The 25,691-nt window shown below is 59.8% G+C and overlaps 4 protein-coding genes across 4 annotated transcripts; all 4 read right to left on the minus strand.

The window, feature by feature from the left end:
* Positions 1-1,335: 1,335 nt before the first annotated feature.
* On the minus strand, positions 1,336-2,841 carry LDBPK_280630 (hypothetical protein, unknown function; the record flags this gene model as incomplete). The annotated part of the gene is made up of 1 exon (XM_003862114.1): positions 1,336-2,841. The coding sequence occupies one exon, from the start codon at positions 2,839-2,841 to the stop codon at positions 1,336-1,338; it is 1,506 nt and encodes a 501-aa protein (XP_003862162.1).
* A 949-nt stretch (positions 2,842-3,790) lies between these two features.
* On the minus strand, positions 3,791-4,078 carry LDBPK_280640 (hypothetical protein, conserved; the record flags this gene model as incomplete). Its single annotated transcript, XM_003862115.1, has 1 exon — positions 3,791-4,078. The coding sequence occupies one exon, from the start codon at positions 4,076-4,078 to the stop codon at positions 3,791-3,793; it is 288 nt and encodes a 95-aa protein (XP_003862163.1).
* Positions 4,079-6,030: 1,952 nt separating this feature from the next.
* On the minus strand, positions 6,031-18,756 carry LDBPK_280650 (dynein heavy chain, putative; the record flags this gene model as incomplete). The annotated part of the gene is made up of 1 exon (XM_003862116.1): positions 6,031-18,756. The coding sequence occupies one exon, from the start codon at positions 18,754-18,756 to the stop codon at positions 6,031-6,033; it is 12,726 nt and encodes a 4,241-aa protein (XP_003862164.1).
* Positions 18,757-20,351: 1,595 nt separating this feature from the next.
* LDBPK_280660 (protein kinase, putative) lies at positions 20,352-24,299 on the minus strand (the record flags this gene model as incomplete). The annotated part of the gene is made up of 1 exon (XM_003862117.1): positions 20,352-24,299. One exon carries the CDS (start codon positions 24,297-24,299, stop codon positions 20,352-20,354), a length of 3,948 nt encoding a protein of 1,315 aa, XP_003862165.1.
* Positions 24,300-25,691: the final 1,392 nt, after the last annotated feature.

Genomic DNA, 25,691 nt, shown 5'->3' on the forward strand with positions numbered 1-25,691 from the left:
CGCCGTGGCTGGGCGCGACGACACCCGCGTGCAGATGTGCGTCCAAGCGAAAGTAGAATGAGGAGATCACACGCCCTCGCAACTTTTTGTTCCTTGCGTAACCGTATCTGATCTCCCGGGGTTTGACGCCACCTCAGGAATGCGAAAAATAACAATAAAAACTCAAACCTGTCATCTACGTCGCAGCTGCTGAGCGTGAAGTGCTTGCAAGCGTACACGCGTGATTGGCAGGCAGGCATGTCCAGACCGCGGCAAGTCCTTTCCTCAAAATGCAGTTGGCGTGCCGGTTTTAAACGACGTGAGCACACGAGTAACAAATCGTTCACACCGCTAAAACATGAACATGTACGCGCACACAAACACACAGATAGAGACGCCACACAAGCTGTTGCAACACGGCGCATGTTCATTTTGGTCTCTCAAACGCACGCACCAGCTCGATACACTCCCTCTCACACGTCACGTGCACGAACCGCCGCGCCGCCCTAGAGGGCGTCGCAAGAGCGATGGCCGCAGACAACAAAGCAAAGGATGAGAAGAGGTGCTCTATCTCGCCACCGCGGCTCCAGAGAAAGATGACCATGACATCACAGGTCGACAGACGAAAGGGACAAGAGAGGGAGGAAGAACTATATATAGATAGATATAGATGTATATGCGCAGCGGCGCCTTCGCAACGCTCACATCCTACGCACACAGACAGAGAGAATAAAGGGGGCAAATGTACTGAAGGCGCAAAAAAAAAGTCGAGTGGGGGTGCATCTAACGTATAAAATGATGGTGTGTGGTTACGTGGGGGTGTTGGGGATGGGGTGGGGAGGCGGGGGTGTGTGAAGGTGAAGAAGCTGTCTCCACGGCTGCTTTTCCCGACCTAGTCGCTTTCCGCTCGCCCCCTCCCCAACTCTCGCCCTCCTCCTCCGTCTCTCTCTCTCTCTGTGCCTCTGTGTGTTGTCGTCGTGTCTTTCGCGTGCTTGTGGTGTTGTAGCGCAACGCGAAGGCGAAACCAAAGACGAACGAGCAACAAACAAATAACGCAAAAAAAAAAACCTTGATCGCGGTGCAGTCACGCAGTCCGCTGAAGAAGCGTGAAAATACAGCATAAACGGGGGCGAGAGGAAGACGAGAAGAACGAAACGGGCACGTGAACTCTAATAATGGAAGCATCGCAAGGAAACAGAGGAAGAGGGCGAGAGACAGTACACGGCGTCGCGACTGCCCGAACCCCCCCTCCTCCCTGTACGCAGCGGGGGGAGAGGGGGGGGGCATGTCGAAGGTGTGACAGCCGAACAAGGAGGCGAGCGAGAGATCACCCACTGGACTGCATCGTTGTGTGGCTCACAGGGAGGCAAAAGAGCCAGCCGCGGAAGTGCGGCGATTCGACGCCGTGCCGCAGCTCATCTGCGTGTGCTGGGTGAACGGGCTCTCCTCAACGCCGGCGCCGCCCCACATAGATGACGTGTCGCCGGTGGCCGAGGAGAAGCGCTGATGAAGCAGCACCGTGCGACGCGGCAGCGGAGTCCGCATGCCGCTGGATGGCTCATCCACGTCCTCGTCCTCTCCCGCCGCCCCACCGGGCAGCCGAATGGGATCTGCCAACGACGTGTTGGAGTCGAACCACAGCGGTGGGCGCATTCCGCCAAACGTGGCAGCCCGCCGTTTCTCTGGTGCTTGCTCCACCGCGGCTTCTAGATCTATCTTGCGCATCTCCTGCGCTGCCCTGCCCTCACCGGCAGCGCCGGCTGCGGTGGCGTGGCCGGCAGCATCCGCGGCATCCTGTCCTGCATAGCCATACGAGGCTGCATCAGCAAGTGAAACGCAGCCAGAGATGCGATCCTCCGTCTCACATGTGGAGCGCCAATGCGCCGTGGCACCAAGCGCACCCACGTCCTCGTCCTCTGTGCAGCCCTCCTCGCGTGCGGCGATGGTGGCCGTGGCCTCGCGCAGCTGCGTCATTGCCTGTTCCATCTGCGCTTTGGCTGTGTGGACGTCCTCCATCTCCTGCTGCAGGGTGCGAATAGTCTGTTGTTGGTGCAGGATAATCCGCTGCAGCGTCCGCACGTCTGTCGTGCAGGTTGGGGTAGCGCAGCGAGGCAACGGGGAAACGGTGTGCAGCCGCATCGATAGCGCAGCGGCGTCAGTGGGCACAGGACTGGAGGAGTGTCCCCCCGTAACGGAGGCTCGTTGACTAAGCCCCCGAACCGCCTCGCGCAGGAGGTCAATCTGCTCCCGCAACTCGCTCACTTGCTGCGCCGTGGCTGGGGGAGGCGACGCCTCTGAACCGCTTCGAAGCATAAGCGAGTTGTACTGGTCCACTGCATGTTTGGCGACTGGCTCGGGGCGCACCGCAGACGGGCTGAGCCGGTGCTCGGTGGTGAGCGAGCCTTCGCGCTGCGGAACGGGGCGGGGGGAGGGCAGAGTAGACACGACTTCGCCCGGTTGCGTCTCGAGCGAGGGGAGACGCTGAAGATGCCTCTCCAGCCACAGCACGAGCGAGCGCAAGTATGCATTCTCGGCCTCCAACTCCTCCGTGCTCCGCGCTGAGATGTCCACGGGGGCGTTCTGGCGATGGCAGTGCGCGAGTGCCTCTTCCTTCATGCGCGCGTACTCTCGCACCAGCTCGGGCGGCACCGTCAGGGAGGGTGATGCCGCCGCAGCTGCTGGTGCCTGGCCCTTGGCGACGCTGGTGGTCTGGGCGTTGACAGATCGGCGTGCCTGCAGCGAGCATTGGTGCGCGACATGGTATCTGTGCGGCATCGATTTCTCCACGTACGAGTCGCATAGCTCCTTGAAGGTGTGATTCACAGTCGTGTGCGTCGGCGTAGACGAGCTCTCCTCCAACATTGTTGCTGCAGCTGGCACCCTCCGGGAAGGAGCCGTGGGCGCAGGGGAGTTGGCGTTAGCGGACATGGCGCCGACTTTTTTGCTCTAGGTGTAGATGTGTGTCTGTTTGCCCTGGGCGTGTCTCACTCCAATGTGTCCTGCCGTCTTCGCTGCATGTCGAGAGAGCCGTGTTGGGAGGAGGGCAAGATGAGGACACGTTGAGATGAGAGGGCACAAGGGAAAAAAAGGGTCGGCAGGATAATGGGTGACAGAGCGGTGCTGTTCGAAGGCGGCGGTAAAGTCGCGAGAGATGGCTGAGGAGATGCAGAAAGAGCGAGGAAGGTGGAGCCGTGTTTGTCTGTGCGTGGGTGGGAGTAGGGAGGTCGTCGCGTACTGCTGCACGCGCGACGGTGCGCCTGGCACGCGTAGAGAAATGAACGCCGGACGGTCAGCGGTGGTTTTGCAACACAGTCGGATAGGCGTGAGAAGGGGATGGAGCGACGATTCTGGCGGCAGACCAAGTGCTGCGTCAACTCAGCTCTGCTATGCCCGGTGCACATGTCGTGTCGTTTTTTTCTCGCTTTCATGCACGTACGAGGCCGTCGCAAGTCTCTACAGAAAGCATATGTAGCCCCACGATACGTGCTGGCGCCTCCGTAGGCACACATGTCTCAGCAACATCGGCAGCTGGAGAACTTCTCTTCCCGTCAAGAGTCCCCTCACGTCATAGGGGCACTCTATTGGAGAGAGGGGCGAGAGCGATCCATGCGCACACCGATGCGGCGCTACTGTAAGGTTCAAGCACACGTGCAGAAGAGAGAGCCAGACCGAAGGGAGGCACGAAAGGCGGATTCGCAACCCGAGGCACGCACACGCACACACCAGCACACACTGCGCACAAGCATGCGCCATCGCTTCTCTGCCTCGGCACTTCCCTTGACTTCGAATCATTTGCTGTGTTCATATCGTACTAGTCTCCCTTGCGCTTGCGACCACGGGTCAAAGGTTTCTTCATATGCTTCTTCTTATTCCCCATAGGGCCGCTGGACTTCACAATCGACAGCTTCGACCTTTGATCGGAGGGCACGCGTGATGTCATGGCGGCCTCGACAGCGCTAATGTAGTTTGCCCTAGCCTTCGCCTCTGGCGTCTTTTTGGCCTTTGTGAACGTGGACTTCCTCTTCGCCTCGCCCACGGACTTGCGCAGAGCGCCTGCGCTCTTGTGCCTCGACTTGCTCCGCAGCGACTTCTGCGCCATCTTGCGCTCCGGGCGGTTCAGGGAAGACAGGGCGGAGAGAGCGCAAAATCCACGGAAGGGCAGGTCGGGGGAGTGAGGGGAGGGGGGGGGGGATTGTGGAGCTATTGCTGACCGCAAAGCGCAGCAGGAGAAGGAGAGCGAAAATGCACGCGATGAGTGATGTGTGCGACACGCGCACGTGAAAAAAAAATGGTGGATGAGAGACGAGGAAGCGACATGGAAGAAGGGGCGCCGGCTGTTTTGGGAGAGACGGTGCGAAAGTGAGAGATGGGAAAGCTGCAGTAGGCACACCCATCAACACAACGGGAAAGAAAGAAGGCTGCTGGTGCAGCCAGGGCGGCTGATGATGTCTTGTTGCCTTCTTGCAGGAAGGCATGAGGGAGGAGAAGCAAAGCGGTGTGTGTGCAGCATACATACACGCACGGCTTTGCTTCTTCGCACACGTCCCCTCTTGGCCTTCATCTCCGTCTCTCCTACAGCTGAGGGAGCTGGTCGTCGGTGCGTTGCACTGTCGGATGCAAGTGTAGGTGTTTGGTGGCAGGGGAGCATGTCTACAAGAAGCCGGTGCGCATTCACGCAACACAGGCGAGTAGAAAGAGATAGAGCACGGGTACGAGGGTAGAGAGAGGCATCAGAGGCAGGAAGGGCAGGGCCTCAACGCCAAGCAGACACGGAGCTAGCCTCCCTCCACGTGTCTACGCCTCCATCCCCATACCCCCATACACCCTCCCTCCCGAACGACACAAAAAAGAACAAAAATTTATACATCCCATGAGCAAAGGAGAATTCGGCGGGACTATACATCACAGGTGAGCATGTAGATATGCGCAAGCGTGTTCGCGCGCGTCTACGCGGTGACTTTGGTAGACAGATACACACACGCACCATCATTCCACGAAAACACACACACACACATCGAACCGAGAGACAAAAACAGAGTGGGGCGTCACCACAGCTGCAAGCCTCTGTGAAATTGCAACAGCACAGCACAGCACAAGCGCGACTAGGAAAAGAAAAACATTAAGCAAACATCCCACTCCACATAAACGCCACACATGAATCCAAACAAACGTGCGTGTGTGTGCGTGTGTGTGTGTATGTGCATGTGTATGTGCGTACCGAACGCAAAGCAAAGTCATCCGCAGCCGAGGTACAGGCGCAGCATTCCCGGCCGCATGCGCGTGCGTGCCCGTGAAAAGCGAGGAGAGAAGCTGAAGAAAAAGCGGAGGGGGAACAGGAGGGGCGCTTGACGCAGACAGAAACAGACAGACCCATGACACAGGCAGACACACAAAAACAGAAAAAAAAAGAGAGGCAACGCGGGTTACGCCACCCAGGAAACGTTCAACGGTGTGATGGAGGAAAGCCGGTGGACCGGAGGTACGTGTCGGAGAGATTCAGGAGCGTGTGGAACAGACCCCTGCATGTTCGCGTGCGTGCCCGGATGGTGGCAAAAGCAAATAGCAGACAGACGGACAATATATAGAGAGAGAACGATTGTATCTTCCTCTCGCGTCTCGTCTGGTGAAGTGCACATCCCTGAATCACCGGAGGCTGCGGCTGTCAGTTGCGCTGTAAGCGAGAGAACGCACGGGGTCACACAAATCGCTGCAGTAGAGCCGAATACAAAACAGCCAACGAGCATCGGCGCGCGCACGCGTACACGCACAGGCGGAATGCGGTGAAAAAGAGGGAGCGTGCTTCGGCAGCAGCGAGCACACGCAAGCAAGCCCACGCACACGCACCACTCTGTCGCGCCGCAAAGTCCACTTCGCCTATGCACGAAGATGTTCCGTCACACCGAGAGGAGGGAACAAAGGGAGACGCCGAAAAGCGACAAGAAAAAGAGCAGCGCGCCCGGGCAGTCGCCCATGGGCTCAGTGAAGAGACGAAAAGCGAAGATGGAATCCAAAGAGGCCATCAGCGGATGCGTGTACTCGACCCGCGTAAACTCAGTAATGCAGTGAAACCACACAGGCAGTGCCGCGCTCGATCCAGTGCGCCGGATCCACCTTGGTCGGAATCTCAATAGGGAGGACGAAGTTCGTAGAGTGCCCCGTCGTGCTGAGCGTGCCAGCACGCGTCAGTGTCTTGTACACCGGGCACACGTAGTCCTTGGCGTTGCGAGTGCGGTTTACCACGGGGTCCAGGAGAACCATCGGCATCTCAACGTAGAGCTCCTTGGGGCGTGACTCCGTCAGTGAGTGCTGCTCCGAGTCCCACCGCGCCCCTTCCAGGTACAAGCCGTACACCAGCGCTCCCTTGTCCGGTCGGGGTACCGTCTTGTGGTCCAGTGACACATCCTGCACGCTAAACTGAAAGGAAATGCTGTCGATGGCCTGGTGCACCTTACGGGCGTGGTTCTGAAGCGTGCCTGTCAGGAAAGCCTGCGGAAAGAAGAAGCCGCCGAACCAGAAGGCGGCCGGCGGTCCATGTGCGTACCAGTCCGCAATGAAGTGAACACGCCGCACCAGGTCCTCTACCCATTTCGACAGCGGCTTCAGCGACGGGTAGGCCAGCGCACTCCAGGACACCGGCACGCTGTTGACAAAGAAACTCGAGCCGACATCCTCTAGTTCCGCTGACATGACGACCTCACCCTGCACGGCCTTGAGGAATTCGGCCAGGCTCGTGTGGATAAACTTGAGTAGGCGGTTGTAGCGCCCAGCCTCCTGCACCAGCACCGTGTTCATTGACTCTTCATACTTGGTCGGGTACTTGGCACTGAAGGCGGCCATGTCAAACAGCTGAGGCAGCTTCGTCGAAATCTCCGTCGCCGTGGCCGTCAGCAGCTGCTCCCGCGAGCTCGACGTTGTACCGGCACCGCCACGCGACTCGAGCGCCAGGACCGTTGACAGGATGCTGTGCGTCGTGTTCTGCGCGCACGTAATGTCGGCATTCTCATGCAGGCCAAAAATTTCTGGTTGTGGGTTCAGAGGCCACGAATCGAGGTAGCTAAGGTAGTGCTTGCGACTGACAGGCTCGAGGGTGTGGTAGAGACCTGATGGCGAGAAGGCGTACCCGTCCTGAAGTACCTCCGGATGGACAAAGTGCTGGATGAGGGTCATGAGGCAGCGACGGTCCCAGTCGTCCGTGACACGCCCACCGTAGTTGATCTCGCCAGTCAGAAACGTCAGCACGTCGTATGGGATGGAGTCATACAGGGACAAGAACTTGCGGAGCTGCAGCAGACACACATTGCGGTCGGAGTCATTGAACTCGTAGGCAATGTTGAACCCGAGGGAGCCAAACTTCCGACGCTCTTGGATGACACCGTGGAAAAGGCATAGGGCGAACACCATCTTTTTGAACTCGGCGGGCTTCTCCTCGTGCTCGAGGTCCTCGGGGGTGAAACCGTAGTAGGAGCGCGTCACGTTCGCCCGCAGCCCCATCGGCGGCTCATTCGTCATCTTCACCGCCGTCTGCAGCACGGCCACCGGGAAGCTGGGTGACGGCATCGACGTCAGCCACAGGCGGAATTCCTTCTTCACCGTCTCCAGGGTAAAGCTCTCCACAATGGACTCCAGCGTCGGCATCCAGGACGAGGCGAGGTGGCAGTTCTGCAGCAGCACCCACTGCCCTTTCTCCCGCGCGCCACGGATCAATTCTTCTGCCTTCTTGCCTTGCCCCTGGCCAAGCGACACCTTGTCCAGTCGCTTCGACATCCGCATCGTCTCTGCGAAGCGCAGCAGGTCGTTCATCGGGTCTGAGCCGGCAGAGTTGATGAAGATAAGCGGCGTCAGGCAATCACTGTCCTTGTAGGCGTCCATCAAGTCGAACTGCGGCACCACAATGTATCGACTGCCCATGTAGTGCTCAATGAAGTGCTGAATCGCCAGCGCTACCTTGTCTACTCGGAAGCACCGCATCACGACCAGTCGCTGCATCGGTGTCGCTTTCTCACGCCACTCTCCCGCGAGGGGGTACGTGTCCGCCTCGTTGCTGTCGAACAGGTCCTTATAGTGCTCTATGTGGTCGCGCACGTGCTCGGCAAAGCCGGCAAAGCTGGAGAGGTGCTTGCTGAGGAAGAGCACCTCCGCCCAGCTGCTGTCTGTCATCCACGACGAAGCGGGGTTAGCCAGGGCATCGGCCGGGACACTGCCGGTGGGGCCAGTGAGCAGGAACCGGTACTCGGCATCCACCATGGCCCCGCTGTGCTGCACAAGGCTGGCGCAGAGGTAAAACGAAAACGTCAGCTTGTGTTTCTCAAACAAGGAGCGGCACACGTTGCTGTAGAAGGAGTAGGTGAAGTAGTCCATCAAGTTGTGCACCCGCACCTCCACCGCGTCCTCCACGCTGCCGCTGTCGTCCTCCGCGACCTCCTTCGCTGCCGGCACCTGCGCGGCGTTGTCCACAGCGTTGAGGAACAGGTTCATGAACCACTGCAAAGAGAACTGGTACATGGGGTCGACAATGGCGAGCTGCGAGGCGCAGAAGAACAGCAGCGAGCCTCGCTCCGCGTGCGGGCGGTACTTGTTGCGCGTCTCATCAATCACTGTCTCCATGGCCTTCGCCTTGCCCAGTTCCTCGTTGATCTCGATAGACTTAGCCTTACTCTTCTCCAGCGTGATGATGAGCTCCTCCTGCTCCAGAATGTCGCCCTCCGCCTGCTCGAGCAGAACGAGAATGTTGGCCTGGAGGTCTTTCAGTTCGCAGTTCTTCTCTGCGTTGGACCGGGTGAGTCGCTGCTTCTCCAGCTCGAGGTCATTCCGCTCCTTCTCCACCGTCTTGCCGAGCAACTGCTCCTCCAGCCCGCTCGGGGTAATGAAGAAGTTTAGCAGCGACACGGTAACGATCGTCTCGGGCGTGTAAACCGGGTTCGGCAGCTTCGTCGTGAGGTACAGCTTGAAGTTGCGGTCGTACGGGATGGCGCTGTCCCCGATGCGGACATGCGAGGTGCTGCCAATCAGGAAGATGTTCTTCAAAAGCAGCGGCTCCAGCGCAGCGTCGAGCGACTCGCCGACGTTCTCGATCAGGCACGGCAGCCCCAGGCGAATCGCGTTCTCGACAGTCTTCATGAACTTGTCGTTTGAGGCCTTGCACACCTGCAGGTTGTCATTGCGGTGAATGTTGCGCACCCACGCGTTCGCCTGTCCCTGCGGGTCGATGAGCAGCGGCCAGTTCCGTGAGTTGGCGAGGATGATAGCGTTCTCGGTGGACAGCGCGTCCGTCGGTAAGCCGCACAGCTGCCACTCCTGTATCTGCACCGCGTCGCCTGAGGTCGAAACGAGGTCAAACTCGGCGCTCGTCTCCACGTTTGCCGCGGTGAGGTGTGCCTTCCACTGCCGACGCACGTCATTGCGATAGGGTGCCGTGAGGGGTCCGCAGTAGGCCACCGTGGCCGCCGCAATCACCATGTCGCCGACAATGTAGCACTCCTGCTCCTTGTACTGCTCCACCAGCGTGGTCCAGCGACCCTTCTCCCCGCCGAGGCCGTCGATCAGCCTCGCCGCGCGCTGCAGCTTCAGCGATGTGCGCTCCACCTCAGCCTCGAGCGCCGCCTGCGCGTTGAGGGCGTCGTCGTACTCCTTCTCCAGCGCCGCCACGGCAGCAATGACGCGGTCAAGCGTTGCCTGGGTGGCGCGCAGGGCCTCCGTCACCACAGCCAGCTCCGCCTCCGTCGCAGCAAGCCTCTCGCGCAGCGGCTGAATCTCTCGATTCACAAAGAACCACTTGTACATGGCACGCACCCACTGGCACATGGCCATGCATGGCAGAGAGACTGCCCTCACCTTCTCCGGCTGGAACTCCTCGTTGTCGTAGTAGGCGCGTACCTTCTCCATCAGCGCCGTGTCCATCGCCTCGCGGTTGAAGCCGCCTTTCTCCGGCGGCTGCACGAGCAAGTCTAGCAACCGATTCGCGTCTCGCATGTAGGACTTCGCGCACAGCCACCAATCTGGTACCTTGCGGCCACCCGGAGGACCGCTGTAGAACTCCTTCGGGCAGTTGCCAAATGTGAGCAGCAACGCGACGGCCTCCATGACGTATTGCACACCCTTAGGCGGATTCGCGTACTTGTTCAGCTCCGAAATCTCGGCCGCTTTGATCTTGGACAGCACCTTTACAGCCTCCGCCAGGGCCGGCTCCGCCTCCGCCAGGCGGTCGGCGCACTCGCGTCGCATCTTGGCACACTCCTCCGCCTTCACGGAAGCCTCCGCCTCCTCCCTGCGCGCGTCCGCCTCCTTCACCGCCGCCTCCTTTCGGTCCACCGTCAGCCGCTCCATCATGGACTGAATCTCTGCCTTTTTCTGCACCAGCACCGGCTGCTGCGCCTTGAGCTGGGCCTCCAGCTCCGCCACCTGCACCTCGGTGTGCCGCAACTTCTCCAGCCCCTTCTCGAGGCGGCCGCGCTGCTCGCGAACGAAGCGGCGCTTTGCCGCCGCCATCGTTTTGAAGTTGGAGAGGAGCGACAGATAGGACGTCGGCGTCACGTACGAGCGACGGCGTGTCTCTGTGAAGAAGCGCTCCGTCACTTCCGCCGCCGCGCGATGCACTGCCTGGAAGCAGCCCGGCAAGTCGGCATGGCTTGCAGCCACCATGACGTCAGTAACGTCGCCGGCGTTCAACTGCGCTGCGGCTACCGACAGTAACGCCTCGGATGGCCACTCGGCAAACCAGTCGATCGTGCAGCACGCAATGAGCGACGGAAACATGCGCAGGCGGCTGCGAAACGCCTCTCCAATAGGAGAGAAGGCGAGGACAAGGTGCAGGTTGGCCCGCGCCTCCTTCACGAAGCGCGCGTACACCGACACCTTCGTCGTTGGCAGGTTCTCGCTTAGGCAGACGCCGCGAAACTTGTCGTTGATGAGCTCGATATCTTGGTCCTCAAAGAGGTTCGGCACATCACCCGATGTGAGCAGGCCCGCCACGTCCTCCAGAAACGTCGGATGCACCAGCTGGGTGTCGGCGAAGAGAAACGTCCGCTTCTTCTCGTCCTTGCCACACTCGAGCAGCAACTTCGCCAGGCTTTCGTGCCATTCCTTGACACCGAAGTTCTTCGACAGCTCAATCGTGAACACCTCCATCTCGGCAATCAGCGAACAAGCCAGGCGCGTGAGTGACTTGCGTCCCGACCCGCCAACGCCGAGGAGGAGGCAGTGCCCGTTCGGCAGTCGCAGCACGCGCGAGATACGGCAGACGTGCTCGATGGCGTCGAGGAAGAGCACGAGGTTCATCTTCACTTCATTCTCGTCATTGTACGTCTCCAGCAGCTCATTCATGCGTGCCGTGAGGGCGTTCATGTCGGTAATCTGCTCGTACACGCCCTTGTCGCTCAGCACGTCGGCAAAGATGAGGCGGTCAGCCTTCACTACCTCGTTGTAGGACTTGTTCACGCCCATGGATGGCAGCTCGGCGTTGAGGTACTCGATAAACAGACCCTTGTCTGTCGCGTCGACGAGGCGATCGTAGAAGACGCGCTGCATCTCGTGCATCCACAGCCGCACGATGGATTCCTCAGACTGCAGCACCGACTTCTCCGCCGTGTACAAGAGGGGAAAGACACGCATCACATCTCGCATGTTGAAGGAGTAGTGCACGTGCGCCGGAGTCGGCAGAAAGACCTGGGTGCACTTGCGAAACACCCGCAACGTGCTATCGACCACGGCGGAGGCGACGTTCGCGAGGCGGTCAGCGAGGCCGCTCTGCGCGAGGCCGCCAGCGACGATGGCCTGCAAGATCGTTCGCTTCGACATGTCCGACATCTCGGGGAAGGCAAGGTAATTGAAGTAGCGCATAAAGCGGTTCGAGACCCGGCTGCGGCCTCCGCCAGGCGGCCCCATCGCCAGCGCAAGCGAGCAGTCGATGATGGAGGACCACTTGATGCCGCCTGTAAAGTTGTAGAAGCCGCCCTGGGCGAGCATCTGCCGCAGCAGTTCCACCGGGGGCTGCGCGCCGTACTTCTCTGGTTGCGGCAGGTTCGCGTCGTCAATGAAGATGAGAAAATGCTTACCGGCAGGGGCGCCGTAGACGTGCGAGCGTCGCTTATCGAACTTGGCCATCAGTGAATTCTGCAGCACTGTGCACTTTGTCTGCGCCGAGAAGGTGAAGCTGAGGCCGAGAAAGTTGGCCGGCATGCCGCCGCCAAGCACGAGACGCGCGAGTGAGATGGACTTGCCGGTGCCAGTCGGACCAACAGCGGCGACGTTGACCTTCTGCGCCATCAAGTGCTGCAGCACGTAGTTTTGCCGCGTGCTATCGATTGTGGGGACAATGATGTCGTCAAAGCGCGTGCCGTCAGGAATCTCCAGCGTTGGCTGCTCGCACATCCAGCTCACCCATTTCCCCGCCACCGACGGCGAGAGCGCAGGAGCACCGGTGCCGCCATCGCCGTCGGCAGCCACGGATGCGTCCTCCACCATCACACCGGCGGGGTCGTAGCGGTAAACGTAGTCGTACAAAAACACCTCCGCGCCGCCGCTGCCGCTCGTGTCCTCGGCTGGCAGAAGCGGCAGCCACTGAGTGTCACCATTCGCCTCCGCGAGTCGCCACACCGTCGCGGAGAAGAGCTGCCGCCCTGCCTCGTCGCATGTGGCGCCAATGCTCCACACCACCGAGAAGAAGAAGAGCGGTGGCACCGCGCCGGCCATGACGGCCAGACGCTCCGGCGACACCTGCAGCTGTCCTGAAGCCGACTTGGCTACCTCGAAGCTCTTCACGTATCCCTCCATCATGTGGAAGAAGGAGTGCACGAGGCCGCTGGTGGTCGAGGTGACGTACTCGTGCACTGCGCCACTGCGCACCAGCTGCACGAGCTCCTCGACGTATGTGTTCGCCAGCCTCTTCAGTGTCTCACGCTGGGACTCCAGGTAGGGCGGCAGCGCCGAAATCCAGCTTGCGATGAGCGCGGAGATAGGGACGCACGTGGCGGGATCGAGGTAGATCATGCCGCACCGAGATACGGTAGCCGGTGACGCCACGGCGAGGTCCTCCACCTCGAACATCATCGTCATATCGCGACTCATCTGGATGATTTCGCCGGAGACGAGGCAGAGTTTCTTGTTCTCGTCCAGGACAGTGTTCATGGACTCGATCCACAGCGCATCAACAGGGCCGTCGAACATCACCCAGTGCTTACCGATGAGGTTGCCCTCGTCGCCGTATCTGGCGGCGCAGCGGAACAGCACGCATAGCACGCCATCCTTCCACTCGCCGTTTTCGTCGTAGGCGCCGTACAGCTGGTCCATCGTGACAGACTTCGGGTTGCAGATGTGCGTGAACACCTTCTGAATCCGGCGCGCGCCAAAGTCGTTGCCCTTCGCTTGGCGGGTCGCGCAGTCGGTCAGGGCACGCTGAAGCGTCGTGAAGGACGCTGTCTTGCCACTGCCAGCCGGGCCGACGAGCATGAGGCCGTGGCGCAGCATGGTGATGTCGTACAACTGCAAGCATTTTTGAACAAAGGCAGAGACGGGCTGCTGGTGCGCCTCTGTGATGGCCGTTGTCAGCGCCTGCACCACGGCACCGTAGTCGCTCTGCGGCAAAGCCGTGCCGGGGAACAGGTCACTTATGATTCCGTCGAATAGCAGAATGTCGTCCTTGAGGAACTTCGGCACGTTCGAGTCGCGCAGCGCACGCAGCAGCAGCTCATCCTCGTCTCCATCGGGCCGCTCCTGCTTGTTTAGCCCGGCTGCCGAGATGACGGTGTTGACGGCGCGCATACCAAAGTCGTAGTGGTCCTGCGACGAGAGCTGCTCAGAGCTCAGCTTGAACGTCATGACCATCTTCTGCGCCAAGGCGCGCGCCTTCTGGTAGCCGTACGAGAAGAGCCGGATCTCACCAATCATTGCGTAGTCTGGCACCATGCACGCCACCGGGCGGAACAGCACCTTCAGGTTATCCGGCAGCTCCGTTCGGCCGGCGTAGCCGGGGTTCATGGTGATGAAGACGGCGTGGGTCGGGTCGACGAGGATGTCGCTCTCCTCGAAAAGAATGCGGTACTGCTTCGTTGAGCACGCCTGTTGCAAGTCCGTCACCTGCTGCGCCACGACGGAGAGCACCTCGACGTCAATGCGGTTGAATTCGTCGAAGCACGCCCACGCACCGGTCCAGGCGAGGCCCTTGAAGAACCTGCCCATCGACCGGTACGTCATACCCTCCTGGCAGTTGAAAACGACGCACTGTTTGGCAAGTGCCTTGGCCAGATCCTTCGTCGTCTCTGTCTTCCCGGTGCCAGCGGGGCCGGCGGGCGCGCCGCCGAGGCACAGCGCCAGGGCACCTGTCAAGGTCAGATAGATGCGATCGGTTAGCGGGGTCACGACGAGGCGGGCCGTGTTTCCGAGGTACTCGCCACCGTAAACGAAGTGAGTGTCAACCTGGCGAATGTGGCAGAAGCCGTCGCTGTGGTCGAAGTAGAAGCGAAGCTGCTTCATCCACTCGAATGACTGCATGCTCGACACCTTCGCCGCCTGCATGCTGTCGACCGTGTCCTTGGCATGCACCTCGATCGTGATGAGCGCACCCATGTTGATCTGCTGCATCGCCGTCAACGGCGACTGAACCACCTCCACCAGCTGCCGCAGCTGCCTGTCTAGCACCTTTGCGTAGCCATCCACCTCGCCCTTCGTAGTGAGGGCCTCCTCGCAGCCTTGGGTCCAGTATATCTGCGCCACCGCGATAACCGCCTGCGCAGGCCACTGCAGCACCCACTCGCTGCGACGCGTGCTGAGGTACGCCCCGAAGGCGCGTTTCACCTGCGCATGCACGCTGTCTTTCATCATCTTCTCCAGAAGCTTCAGCCACTCCTCCACGTTGCCGTGCGGCACTACCGACTTCACCGCTGGTATGTACTCGCCCTCGCCGCTGTAGAAGCCGGTGATTGTCTCCACATCCGCTGTCACCGCATCCCTGCACTCCTCGCCGCCCGCGTCCGGGGCGCGCGCCTCGTCGGGGTGAATGTTTTTCCACTGGAGGCGGTGCATGCCCTCGAACAGCTTGGCGATGTTCGGGTCGATGCGGCGCACCTCCTTCGCCTGCGACAAAATCTCCAGCAGTTCCTCGTCAGAGAGGAAGTAGAAGCGCGGAAACGTCTGCCGCTTGTCCGCCAAGTAGTCGTTCAGGCCCCGCTGAACCTCTTCGAGGAGCCGGTTCGCCTCGCGCAGGTGATCCAAGAGCTTGTTCGTGCCAATGCAGTACTCGAGTGCGTTTGGCTGCGCGTGCGCGTTGCCCATGACACGTCGCCATGTGCGGTCCACCTTCTCGAACAGCGTGGACAGTCGCGGTAGCTGCATGGCGATGTCCTCCGAGTTGAGAATCGGCTCCAGATAACGCCACGCTCGCTGGCACTCCAGCCATTGCTCGAGTATGTCGGAGATGAGGTTGAGGGAGCGCTCCCAGTCCGTGATGGACTCCTCGAAGTAGCCCTTGAATGGAGAGAACTGCAGCTGCTGGACGAGGTTGAGGTGCTCGTCGAGGAGCTCCACCACCTCGGAGGTGTCCTTGAGGATGTACGTGCCCGTCTCCTTGTATGCCTCGATGATGAAGCACTTGGTCTCCCACTTGGCGCGCATGTCCTTGAGCGTCATCTCGATCTGCGACTCCTTCGCGGCCACCTCGCAGTAGCTGATAATGGTGTCGCGGTGCGCTAGCAGCGGTTCGCAGTCCTCCAGAAGCATCAGTGTGTCGCCAGGCACCAGCTTCATTCCGAGCTTCTGGGACAGGCCGGTCCAGTGGCGTTCCCTCATGCCAGGGTGGCGCAGCGACGTTAGGAAGGACACCCACGGCTTGAAGCCCTCGACAGCGGTTTTGACCTCTTCCACAATCTTGAGCAGCGCCGCCTTGTCCTTGAACGTCTTGGCGAGGTTCACCATTGTCTTGAAGGCGGCAGTCACTGTCAACTCGATCTCCGCGGCGTCGAGAGTGGTGAAGGCGTCCGCGTGCCAGCGGCGGTACGACTCCTGCCAGGTGTACGTCGTCAGCCACAGATCGCTGTACGGCTTGAACTCCTTATCCAGCTCAAAGACGTTACGGTAGTCGGAAAGCTTGTCTCCAAAGAGGCGCTGGTCGCTGTTGATGGAGCGGGCCTCCTCAATGCACTGCCGAATCTCAATGTTGTGCGTCTTGACCTCAGCCGCCACCTTGTCCGCTTCGGCCGCCTCGGTGTGCTTCGAGAAGGTCGCGACGACGCGCTGCAGCTGTTCTACCCTCTTTGAGAACTCCTCCTGCCGCTTCTGCAGCCCAGAGTGCAGCTCCTCCTGGACCTGTTCGAGCTGCTTGCGTACGGCGTGACTGCGCAGGGCCAGCTGGCGAGGCCAGCCAATGGCCTCCCACTTCAGGCGTGACTCGTCGTCGCTGAGCTCGAACTGAAACCCGTCAAGGATGCTGTAGCACTGGCGAACCTCCGCGATGTGCTCCACCAACTCCGCCACCTGCTCTCCCATGCCGTCCATGAAGGCGTACAGTTCGTACAGCTTCTCCGGGCTCTGCGGCGTCTTCTCGATCGTGTTGACCATGCGCGTAAACGCCTCCCGCACGTACACCGCCTCCTCCTTGCCGGTTTTGCCGATGAGCCGCATCACCAGCCGTGCCAGCTCCTCCTCCTTCATTGACATGAGGTAGCTGAAAGATTGGCAGTCAACGACGAAGTTGCCAACGGTGAGGAAGAGCGGTAGCCGCTCGGCCAGGTTTTTCTTGGCGCGGAGGTGCTGCGCAATCTCCTCCTTCATCTCGTCCATGCTGTGCCCGGCCTCCGCGTACTTCTTGATGAACTCCGCCTGATCCAGCCGGATGAGCGGGAGGAGCTCATCGTACGTGTTCAGGTACGTCTGCAGCGGCACCAGCGAGGCCCGCACGGCGGTCTGCACACGCTCGCGCAACAAGCACACGTGCTCCTCCTCCTTTTTCACCGAGTCGAGGAAGGGCCCCTCGCCGTCGCGGCTCCAGAAGTATTGCGTCATAACATAGCGCTCCACATGCGGAATGGACTCGGTGCAGGCAATGGCGTCGTTGAATAAATCCACGATGGCCGCCTCGAAGTCGTCGAAGGAGATAGAGTAGGAGAAGTGCCCATCCTTCTCCATTAGGTCGATCGTGAAGAGAGGCTGCTTCTCCACGCAGTCATCGGCGTCGCTGCCGGGCCACGCGTTCACCACGTTGTTCATGTCCTGCACCGTCACCGTGAAATCCGACACCTCCTCGAAGAAGTCTGCGAAGGAGTGAAGCGACGAGTACACAAGCTGGAACAGCATGTCCTCCATCATGAACTTGACCGTCACGAAGAATTTCTTTAGCTTCGACATTTCGTAGACGCTCTGCTTCGCCTCGCGCGTGTTCAGCCAGCCCTTCCCCGCCGACTGAAAGCTGCTGACGATGGTCTCGCAGATGCGCGGCAGCCACTCCTCTTTCAGCTGCCGCGACGCCGAGGCGAGGTGCTCGCGCTGACACTTCACAAACGACTCCAGAGGCATCTGCCGCTCCTTGGGTAGGTTGAACAAGGAGCCCTCGAGCACCTTCATGCACTCCCGCTGTATCCCTGTCAACGCCTGCACCACCTCCGGCTGCGTAAAGTACGTCGCAAACGTAAATGCCTGCTCCTGCTCGTCAAACACAAAGCCGTCGCCCTCCACGCAGATCACCGTGGACGGATCTCCCATGTCGCTGCGGTCGACGGCAAGGTTGGGGCCACGCAAAAGCTCTTCGGGGTCCATGTGGGTAGAGTTGACGACCATGCGAGCCACAGACTCGTCGATGCGGATGCGGTCACGCAACAGCAGACGGTTGTGGCTGCGCTGCCACTCTAGCGTAATCTCCGATATTAGCCGCTCCACGCGCTCCGCCACGTCGGGGAACTCGGCAGGGCTGAGCTGAGGGATGTCTGTGCCGAGGTGGCGCAGCCGCTCTGCCAGCCCGGCGTCCAGCTCTTCGAGGCTCGCCACCAACATCGAGTCGCAGCACAGTCGGTAAAGAATCCACGAGGTCGTCTTCTGGCGCTGCGTGTGAGCGCTGACTAGGCGCTGGACATACACGATTGGATCCTCGGCAAGAAACCGCACAAAGATGCGGGGCAACGTCGCCACCGGCTCGCCGGCCTCCCCGTATGCTGCAGTACTAGTACCGCCCCCGTCCCTCGTGCCGGCGGCGCCGGCGCCTTCGCTATACGAGGAGCGCGCCGTCGTCGGGGCGGAGCCCCAATAGAGCCGAATCGTGTTCGTGTCCTCGGCCCATCCAATCACGCGACACGGACGGAGCTCAAAGGAGTCCTGGCCTTTGCAGTAGTACACCCCCTCCGCTGGAAGAAAGCGAGACGCCTGCGTTGGTGCCATGGCCGCCATCGCCATCCACTCAGACGGATTGCGGCAGTCGTAAGAAGTGTCGTCGAAGATCTCCAGCGGCAGGCTCTGCGCACTACGACGCGCCAGTGCCTCCCAGGTGAGCCCACTGACCTGCAAAAGACGGTCAACGCTCTCACTGTCGTACAGTCGGCGGCGGCGCTCGATCTCGACGTCGCGTGGCATGCGGCCCCGCTTGTAGGCGTACGGCACCTGCACCTTCGGTTCGAAGGTGCTGAGGCTCGCCGTCGGAAACCGCAGAGCGGACTCTTTGTACACGCTGCTAACCGGTAGGGCAGCGAGGGCAGTGGCTGCCCCGGTGTCAGCGTTGCCGGTGGCAGCGGCGCTACTCTCCGACGCTGCGAAGGCGGCGGCATTCGTGCTTCGCTGCGCGTCACGATGGTGGCTCTCCATCATTGACCCGCGGACTGGCGCAGTCTGCTCCACCTCGTCGCCTGTCGCCACGGTGGTGGCACCGCTCTGAGGGCGAAGAAAGCTTTGCAGCATATCTTCGAGTGTTACAGCGTCGGTGATGCGTGCGAAGTTAGGAGCGTGTGCTGCAGGCAGGAACTCGCTCCCGCTGAAAAAAAAAACTTGTATTAAGCCCGAAAGAGCTCCGCGTCTGGCAGCAACGCTGCTGAATGCTCCGCGATGACGCCCGTGCGCGTGTCAACTCTGGAGTGCTCTCTTGTGGGCCAGCGCACACGGGTACCGCTTGAAGTCCCTAAGAAAGCCGCTCGTGGCGTTGAGCGATATTAGGGGCGCGCTGCGGCAACGCGCCGAGGATTGAGGTGAGAGGCGGCCCGTAGCGTTGACAGCAACGGCAAAGAGGGGGGAGGAGGGGGGATTCAATAAGATCCAAAACAGAGAAACGCAAGCTGCAGAGAAGACGAAACAATCAAAAGAACGATCCAGCTTCCGCATGCACACGCGCACGCACAGAGAAGTGATTGTGAGCTCAAACCGGAACCTCTGCAAGCAGCCAAAGACGAAAAATGAAATGGTCAAACAAAAAAAAACGTCTATGTACACAAACGGCTGCTCGCAATGAAGGACCTCTCTCACCACCGACGCGGAGAGAGAGGCGAAGGAGAGTGAGGAAGACACGTCGGTGGCTCACAGCCTGTCAGAAGTTAGACAAGTCCCTTGTCTGCTCCGTCTGCGGTGTAAGCGTTCTGCTCCAAAGATATTCCACACCTGATCCGTGCGTCGGTCAGCGTGTGCACGTCTGAGCCGTCTCACGGTGCTGCAGGAGGGGAAGGTTCGAATTAAGGAGAGAGGGACGGGGGGGGTGAAGTGGGTTGTGCGAGCACAGAGGTGGAGAGAGAGAGAACAATGTAGAGCGGTGCGCGGCGTGTGAGCTGCCATTGAAGACACCCAAGCATGCATTATGCAGATGTGCCTTTCACCAACACAGGTCCTCAAACGTCCATGGGAGGTAGGCGTAGAAAAGAAAGCTACGACATGACAGAGGCGTGCACCATCCATAAACCTAATCCGCTTTGCCCAATGCGATGCACCGCCGATCGAAAGCGGCTCCCTTCCCCCCCCCCCACCTCTGCCTGTCACGCCCGACGGAGGAAAGCGGCGAGAAAACGAGGGAGTCTTCCGACAGTCCAGAAAGAGCTGCAGAGGCCACTGTCCGCCTCTGCGACCAGTTATTTTTTTTTTTCAGCTTCTGTTTCCAGGGTTGTTGCAGTAGAGGCGCCCGCCAAGCATCGCCACCATCACCATCAGCACGCATGACGCATACATCCACAGCGTGTGGGAGAATGAGAAAGATAGCAACAGAGAGAGAGAGCGAGAGCCTGGTTGGTTGGCGGGGTTGTTAGACGGGAACGGTGGCATACGAGAGGCATCCAAAGACACGAAAAAAAAAAGGTGAGAAAAACAAACAAACGAAATCGTACAGGCAACAACAAGCACGTCCGACGACACGCGCAGGCACAGGCACGGGCACGCACACACACGCCTGCAGAAAGAAGTGCTCTGTAGCACCTCTCCTGATACCTCTAGGAGAGTTTCTTCAGAATCTTGTTCGCCTCGCTGGCGACGAGGCGCATGTGCGTGCAGTCGGCGGCGTTGGCCAGCACTGACATGAGGCGCGAATCGCACTTGAGTTCCTCGAGCACGTCGCGCGAGGTGGACTCGCACGACGTGGACAGAGCTGTCAGCAGGCTCACGGCTACGGCACGCCTCGCCGATGACAGAAGCGCATTGGACAAGGCCCCTGCCCACATCGCGATTGCGGATGCCGAGGTGAGGTCATTGCGGGCCGTTGATGAAAGACGGGCAAAGTCCTCTATCACGGAAGCGGCGGACTCCATCAGAGCAATACTGTTGGCTGTGTCTGCGCAAATGGGCAGCAAGACAGAGCTGATGGAGTCCGCCTGCACACAGCTGGCGCACTGCGCCGTCACCCGTGATGACGAGTCCCCCGCCACGCGGCGCACCACCACCGCCAAGAGATTGCAACACATTTCCACCAGCGGCTCATTCCTGCCCGTGGCGGCGGACGCGAGCGTCTCAAGGGCCAGCGCGCCCAGTCCCTGGCGCACGACGTAGTTGAAGATATCTACTCGCTGGCTCACCAGCAGGCAGAGGTGGATAAAAGAGAGCGGATAGTACATGTCGCCGCCATCCCCGCTTCCATTCACGTAGTCCATTATGTGGCCCAATAGCTGCTCAGATACGAGGCCGGAGAGTTTGCTCTGAGCCATCTCGCCGCACGTCACGAGAAGCCGCATTGTGTTCGTGGGGATCGGGCTTGTCTCTTGCAAGAGAGAGGCAACATTCGGCGCCACCGCGTTCAGCACCTGGCGCGCGGCCGACGTGGCGCCACTGCTTTCCTTGCGCGTCGCCGTCACCTCGGCCGAGATGGGCACCATGACAGACGTCAAGAAACGAATAGCAGTGAAGCGGCCGCTCGCCTCCTTGCGTCGCAGCATTTCTGCGTAGGAAGTGGCGAGGTACAGGCATATGTTCTCTTGATACCGCAGCACCTCCTCGGGGCTCTCGACAAAGCGGTCGGCGATGCGGTTGAATTCGTCCCGGTAGGTGCCGTAGATCGTGTTGTTCATGGCCTTGTCAATGCAGGTCGAGAGGCTCTGGAAGACATCCTTTTGAAAGTCGATGCCGCTGCGCACGGCGGAGTTGTTCAGCAGCTGCTGAATGGCGGCGAGGTGCGTCGCCGTCGAGGTCGAAGACACTCGGCGCGCAATGCTCGCGAGCTTCTCAGACACGAACCAGCCAAGGAAGGCCGACAAGGCTGCGCCACAGCGCTTCACGTACGAGTCCGCGTCGCGAACGAGGCGATCGAGGAAGGCGACGATGCGGCTGTTGAGGATTTGGCAGATGGTGCTCCCGCCGACGCAGCCGATAAGCATCACAAAGAGCAGCGTTTTGCCGTAGACAGCGACTGACGCCTGCTCGATCGCCTCGCTCAGGTGCTCAAGCAAGTCCTCACTCACGAATAACGCGTTGCCGACAACCTCCTCCGCATCCTCAACGCTGAGCGAGGACGTCAAGGCACAGCCTCGGCGGCCACTGCCGCAGCCGCCGCTGCTGTGCGAGTCAAAAGAGGCCTGCGACCACAATCGAGCAAACGGGCTTTGTAGCGTCACCAACCCCTTTACAATGGCGTAGTTAAGGAACGTTAGCAAGATCTGCATCGGGTGCGTGAGAGTGGATCGCTGCATCACGGTCGCGTACGACGTCACCGGCAGCCACCTGCACTGCATGACAGCGAGGATCAGCTCGTCCTTCACCATGGCGAGCTTGAACGCCGCGCACACTGCATCGGAGCGCATGTCCTCGCTCCGACCCTCCACCGACGGAAGCGCGAACACGGCCAGCAGCTTCTCCACAAAGACGGGGTCGGCAAAAAGCTCCAGCGTCATCTCCTTCTGCGGAGTGGATGCCATGTTCTCGATCATCTTTGCCGCATAATGCTTCAGCACGTCGTCGTCGGAGTCCAACGCCCAGGTGTAGATGCGCTTCACCGTGGCCGGCTGCACGTTCCACATGGCGCGCTGCCTCTTCTGCTGGACGGCGATGTAGAAAAGAAACTCACCGATGCATGCGATCAGCTTGCGCTTCACAGGCACATCTGTTTCGTCTTCAAACAACTGCATAATGTCTGGCAGGATAGACGACGAGGCCACTTCCGACGTGATAAAGGCCGTTGTGCGCACCAAAAGCCCCATAATGAGCGCTGCCGCTGCACGAAAACCCGCCGGCGCATCCTTGCGGCCCGCGTGCTTCACACACAGCCGCATCACGGAGCTGTTAACCGAGGCGCGCGCCACCTCCGCGTCACCGCAGAGCGAAATGACGTAGTTCATGGTGTTGAGTACATTATCGTAACCGCTGCTCAAGTTGGAGAGGGCCAGGTAGAGCGAGCGGAAAAACGCGGTGTGTTCCTTACCCGTCAAGCTGTTGATCTCCGCCGCCGTCAGCGCCGTAAAGCCTAGAGTGGAGATGTCGTACGACGGCTCGGGCGTGTACTCGATGCGGCTATTGTTGCTCAGAGGACGAATGTGCTGATCCGTATGATGGGGGAGGAGGTCGCTGATTGTGAGGTGACGCAGCGCCTCGCTCGCGAAGAGATGCAAGTTCGCCTCGGTCGGGCGGTCCTCCTTGGCGCCGGAGTTGGTCGCGTACGCGGTGCGTCCGCCTTCGTACGCTATGGCGGCGCTACCAGACGCTCGGCTGCTTGCCGCGCCGCGTCCCTTGCTCACGCGGTGCCTTTGTGGGTCACCGCCACTGTTTTTTGATTCGCTGAGACGACTGCGGCGAGAGGACGCAACGGCACTTGAGGAAGAGCCGTTGGCGTTGAAGGTATTCGACGCCGCTGAGGCCGTGGATGGGCAGCCGGGCACCAGGCTGCCGTGCGCGGTGGTGACATGGATTGTTGTGTGTGCGGCACGCTCCTGTGTCCGCTCAGGTAGCCGTTCCAGCAGCATCGCCGCGCTTGCGGTGAAGTCCAGCTCCTTTGCGACGTTCAACGTCGCCGCCGCTCGCTCCCTCTCCTCCACATTGTGCGTGGAAGCATTTGATTTCGCTGCCGCCACGGCGTGCGCCACTGCCGCGCGCACATCGGCGTCCGTCCAATTATACTGACTCGCGGCGCGTCCAGAACGCGAACGCCTGTAGTCCTCCCACGCCACCTGAGATGGAAAGCCGTTGCTCGGCAGCGGCAAGGGCTCATCCCAGAACTCGCTGCGCACGACATCGGCCCACGTGTAGCGCTTCAAAGGGTCTTTTTCCAGAAGGCCGCACAAGAGCGTTTGAAAAGACTCCGGCGCACCGGGCACCGTTGGCGTCGGACTCGTCAGTATGTCGTTCAGTAGCGTCTCGAGGTCGGATGCTGCAAAAGGCGGCTTGCCTGTCGCCAGCTCGTGCAGCACGCAACCGAAGGACCACAGGTCTGATGCCATCGAGTACAACGGGCGATCCTCCATGAACAACTCGGGGGCCATGTACAGTGGCGTCCCCACCAGCGGCCGCGTCGCCGCGTCGTGGAAGAGACAGGCTAAGCTAAAGTCGTGGAAGCGCAGCATTGCTGCGGAGTCCATCAGCAGATTACGAGTCTGCAAGTCGTTATACACGACACCCTTACTGTGGATATGCATGAGGCCCATAGCCACATCACGGCCAAATGCCTGGACCGCCTGAGTGGTGAGATTAATGTTCGAGCGGAGGATCGTGCTCATGTCTCCGCCGGTGCAGTACTCTGTAATGATCCACAAGTGATTGTTGGTCTCATACCAGTTGTGGAACTCTATGACGTTTGAATGGTGCATGGAGCGTAACAGCTGAACGCAGTTCACGACGCGCTCCCGTCGCTTCTTGTCGATGGAGGCAATCGCGTAGAACTCGGTGGTGGTGCGATAGCGGCCCTTGTAAATGGTGCTGAAGGCACCTTGGCCGATCTCGTCATTAAGTACATAGTTGTTCATGATGCGTGATCGCGGCGCGTCTTTTTCGTGCCACCTCAGTGCAGATTCATGTATGGCGGCTTTCAAGAGAGGGGTGGACTACGGAGATCGGAGAAAGAGGGCGCAGAGGAAGAGAGGGGGGGGGACAAGGACAATGAATGCAGCGGGGCGGTGAGAACAAAACAAGGCAAACGTATATATATATATATATAGTTATAATGAAAGCCGCTATACAGATCTGTAAGAACGAATGTGCACAGAGAGAAAGAGGGAGAAGTGGTAGGGAAGGAGCGGAGGTGAGGGGTTGGGGCAAATAAGAAATAAAAAAGCGGCGGCACACACACACACAGCCCTGCACACAAAATAGGAGAACAAACAGGACGATGAAGTGCGACAGAGGCGGTGCGCACAGAGAAAGAGAGCAACAGCGAGAGAGGGGGGAAGAGAGAGGGCGTGGACGGGCAAATACACGCACGTATGTGTGCGTGTGTGTGTGTGTGTGTGTGTGTGTGTGAAGAACTGCGTAAGCGCAGGCGTGTGCGTGCGTTGGTTGTACGGGCGGAAAAGGGGAGAGGAGCGAAGCAGAGAAAACGAAGCCACTGTCACTTAGTTTGACTGCTTCTTCGTTTTCGTTTTTTCTTTTCGTGCGCGTGTGTGCGTGTGTGTGAGCTCTGACTAAGAGCGACCTAGAAAAGGGGGAGAGGGCCGAGATGCGTTGAGGACAGGAAGAGCAGCAGAGACCCACAGACTGGGATGCAGCCGACGCCACACGCGCTACAACACGGCAAACAAAATCACAAGAGAAAAAAGAGAGGAAAGGAATGAAGATGGTGGCAAGCGACTGCTCACGGGCGCACAGACTCGTACTCGTGTGCCTGATAGACGGAGTGGAATGCCTCAAAGGATATGAGGGGTCGAAGAGAGAGCAGTGGACTTTGCCGCACACGCCGTCGTGCGAAGCGGGCGAGAAAAAAAAACTTGAATAAACGTGCAGTGGAGCTACCAGTGTGGCTGCGTATGCAAATGTGCGTATGCGTATGTATCTACGTGGGTATGCGCACGCCCTGTGGGGGAGGGGGGGGGTGCACCCGCGCGTTAATACGCCTCTCGTCACGATCGAGCGAGACAGAGATGTAGCACACCCAAATCAAAGCGAATAAACAGCGACGCACGTGCACGTGTCCGTTTCCGGTAGCCCGGGGCACAGGGAAAGGAGCACGCGGGTGAGCGAGTTTCGGTGGCCACCGTCGCGAGAGATGGAACGTGTTGTGACGTGGACGAAACAGAATGGCAACAGAGGAGTATGAGAAGTGAGCAGAAAGTGATGAGAAAGAGACACAGGTGGAGAAGGCGGAAGAGGAGAGGTGCTCTACGGCGCTGCACGGGTGCAGTGGGAGAGTCCGCAGCGCGCGC

Source organism: Leishmania donovani, chromosome 28, assembly GCF_000227135.1.
Source record: "Leishmania donovani BPK282A1 complete genome, chromosome 28".
Lineage (NCBI taxonomy): Eukaryota > Euglenozoa > Kinetoplastea > Trypanosomatida > Trypanosomatidae > Leishmania > Leishmania donovani.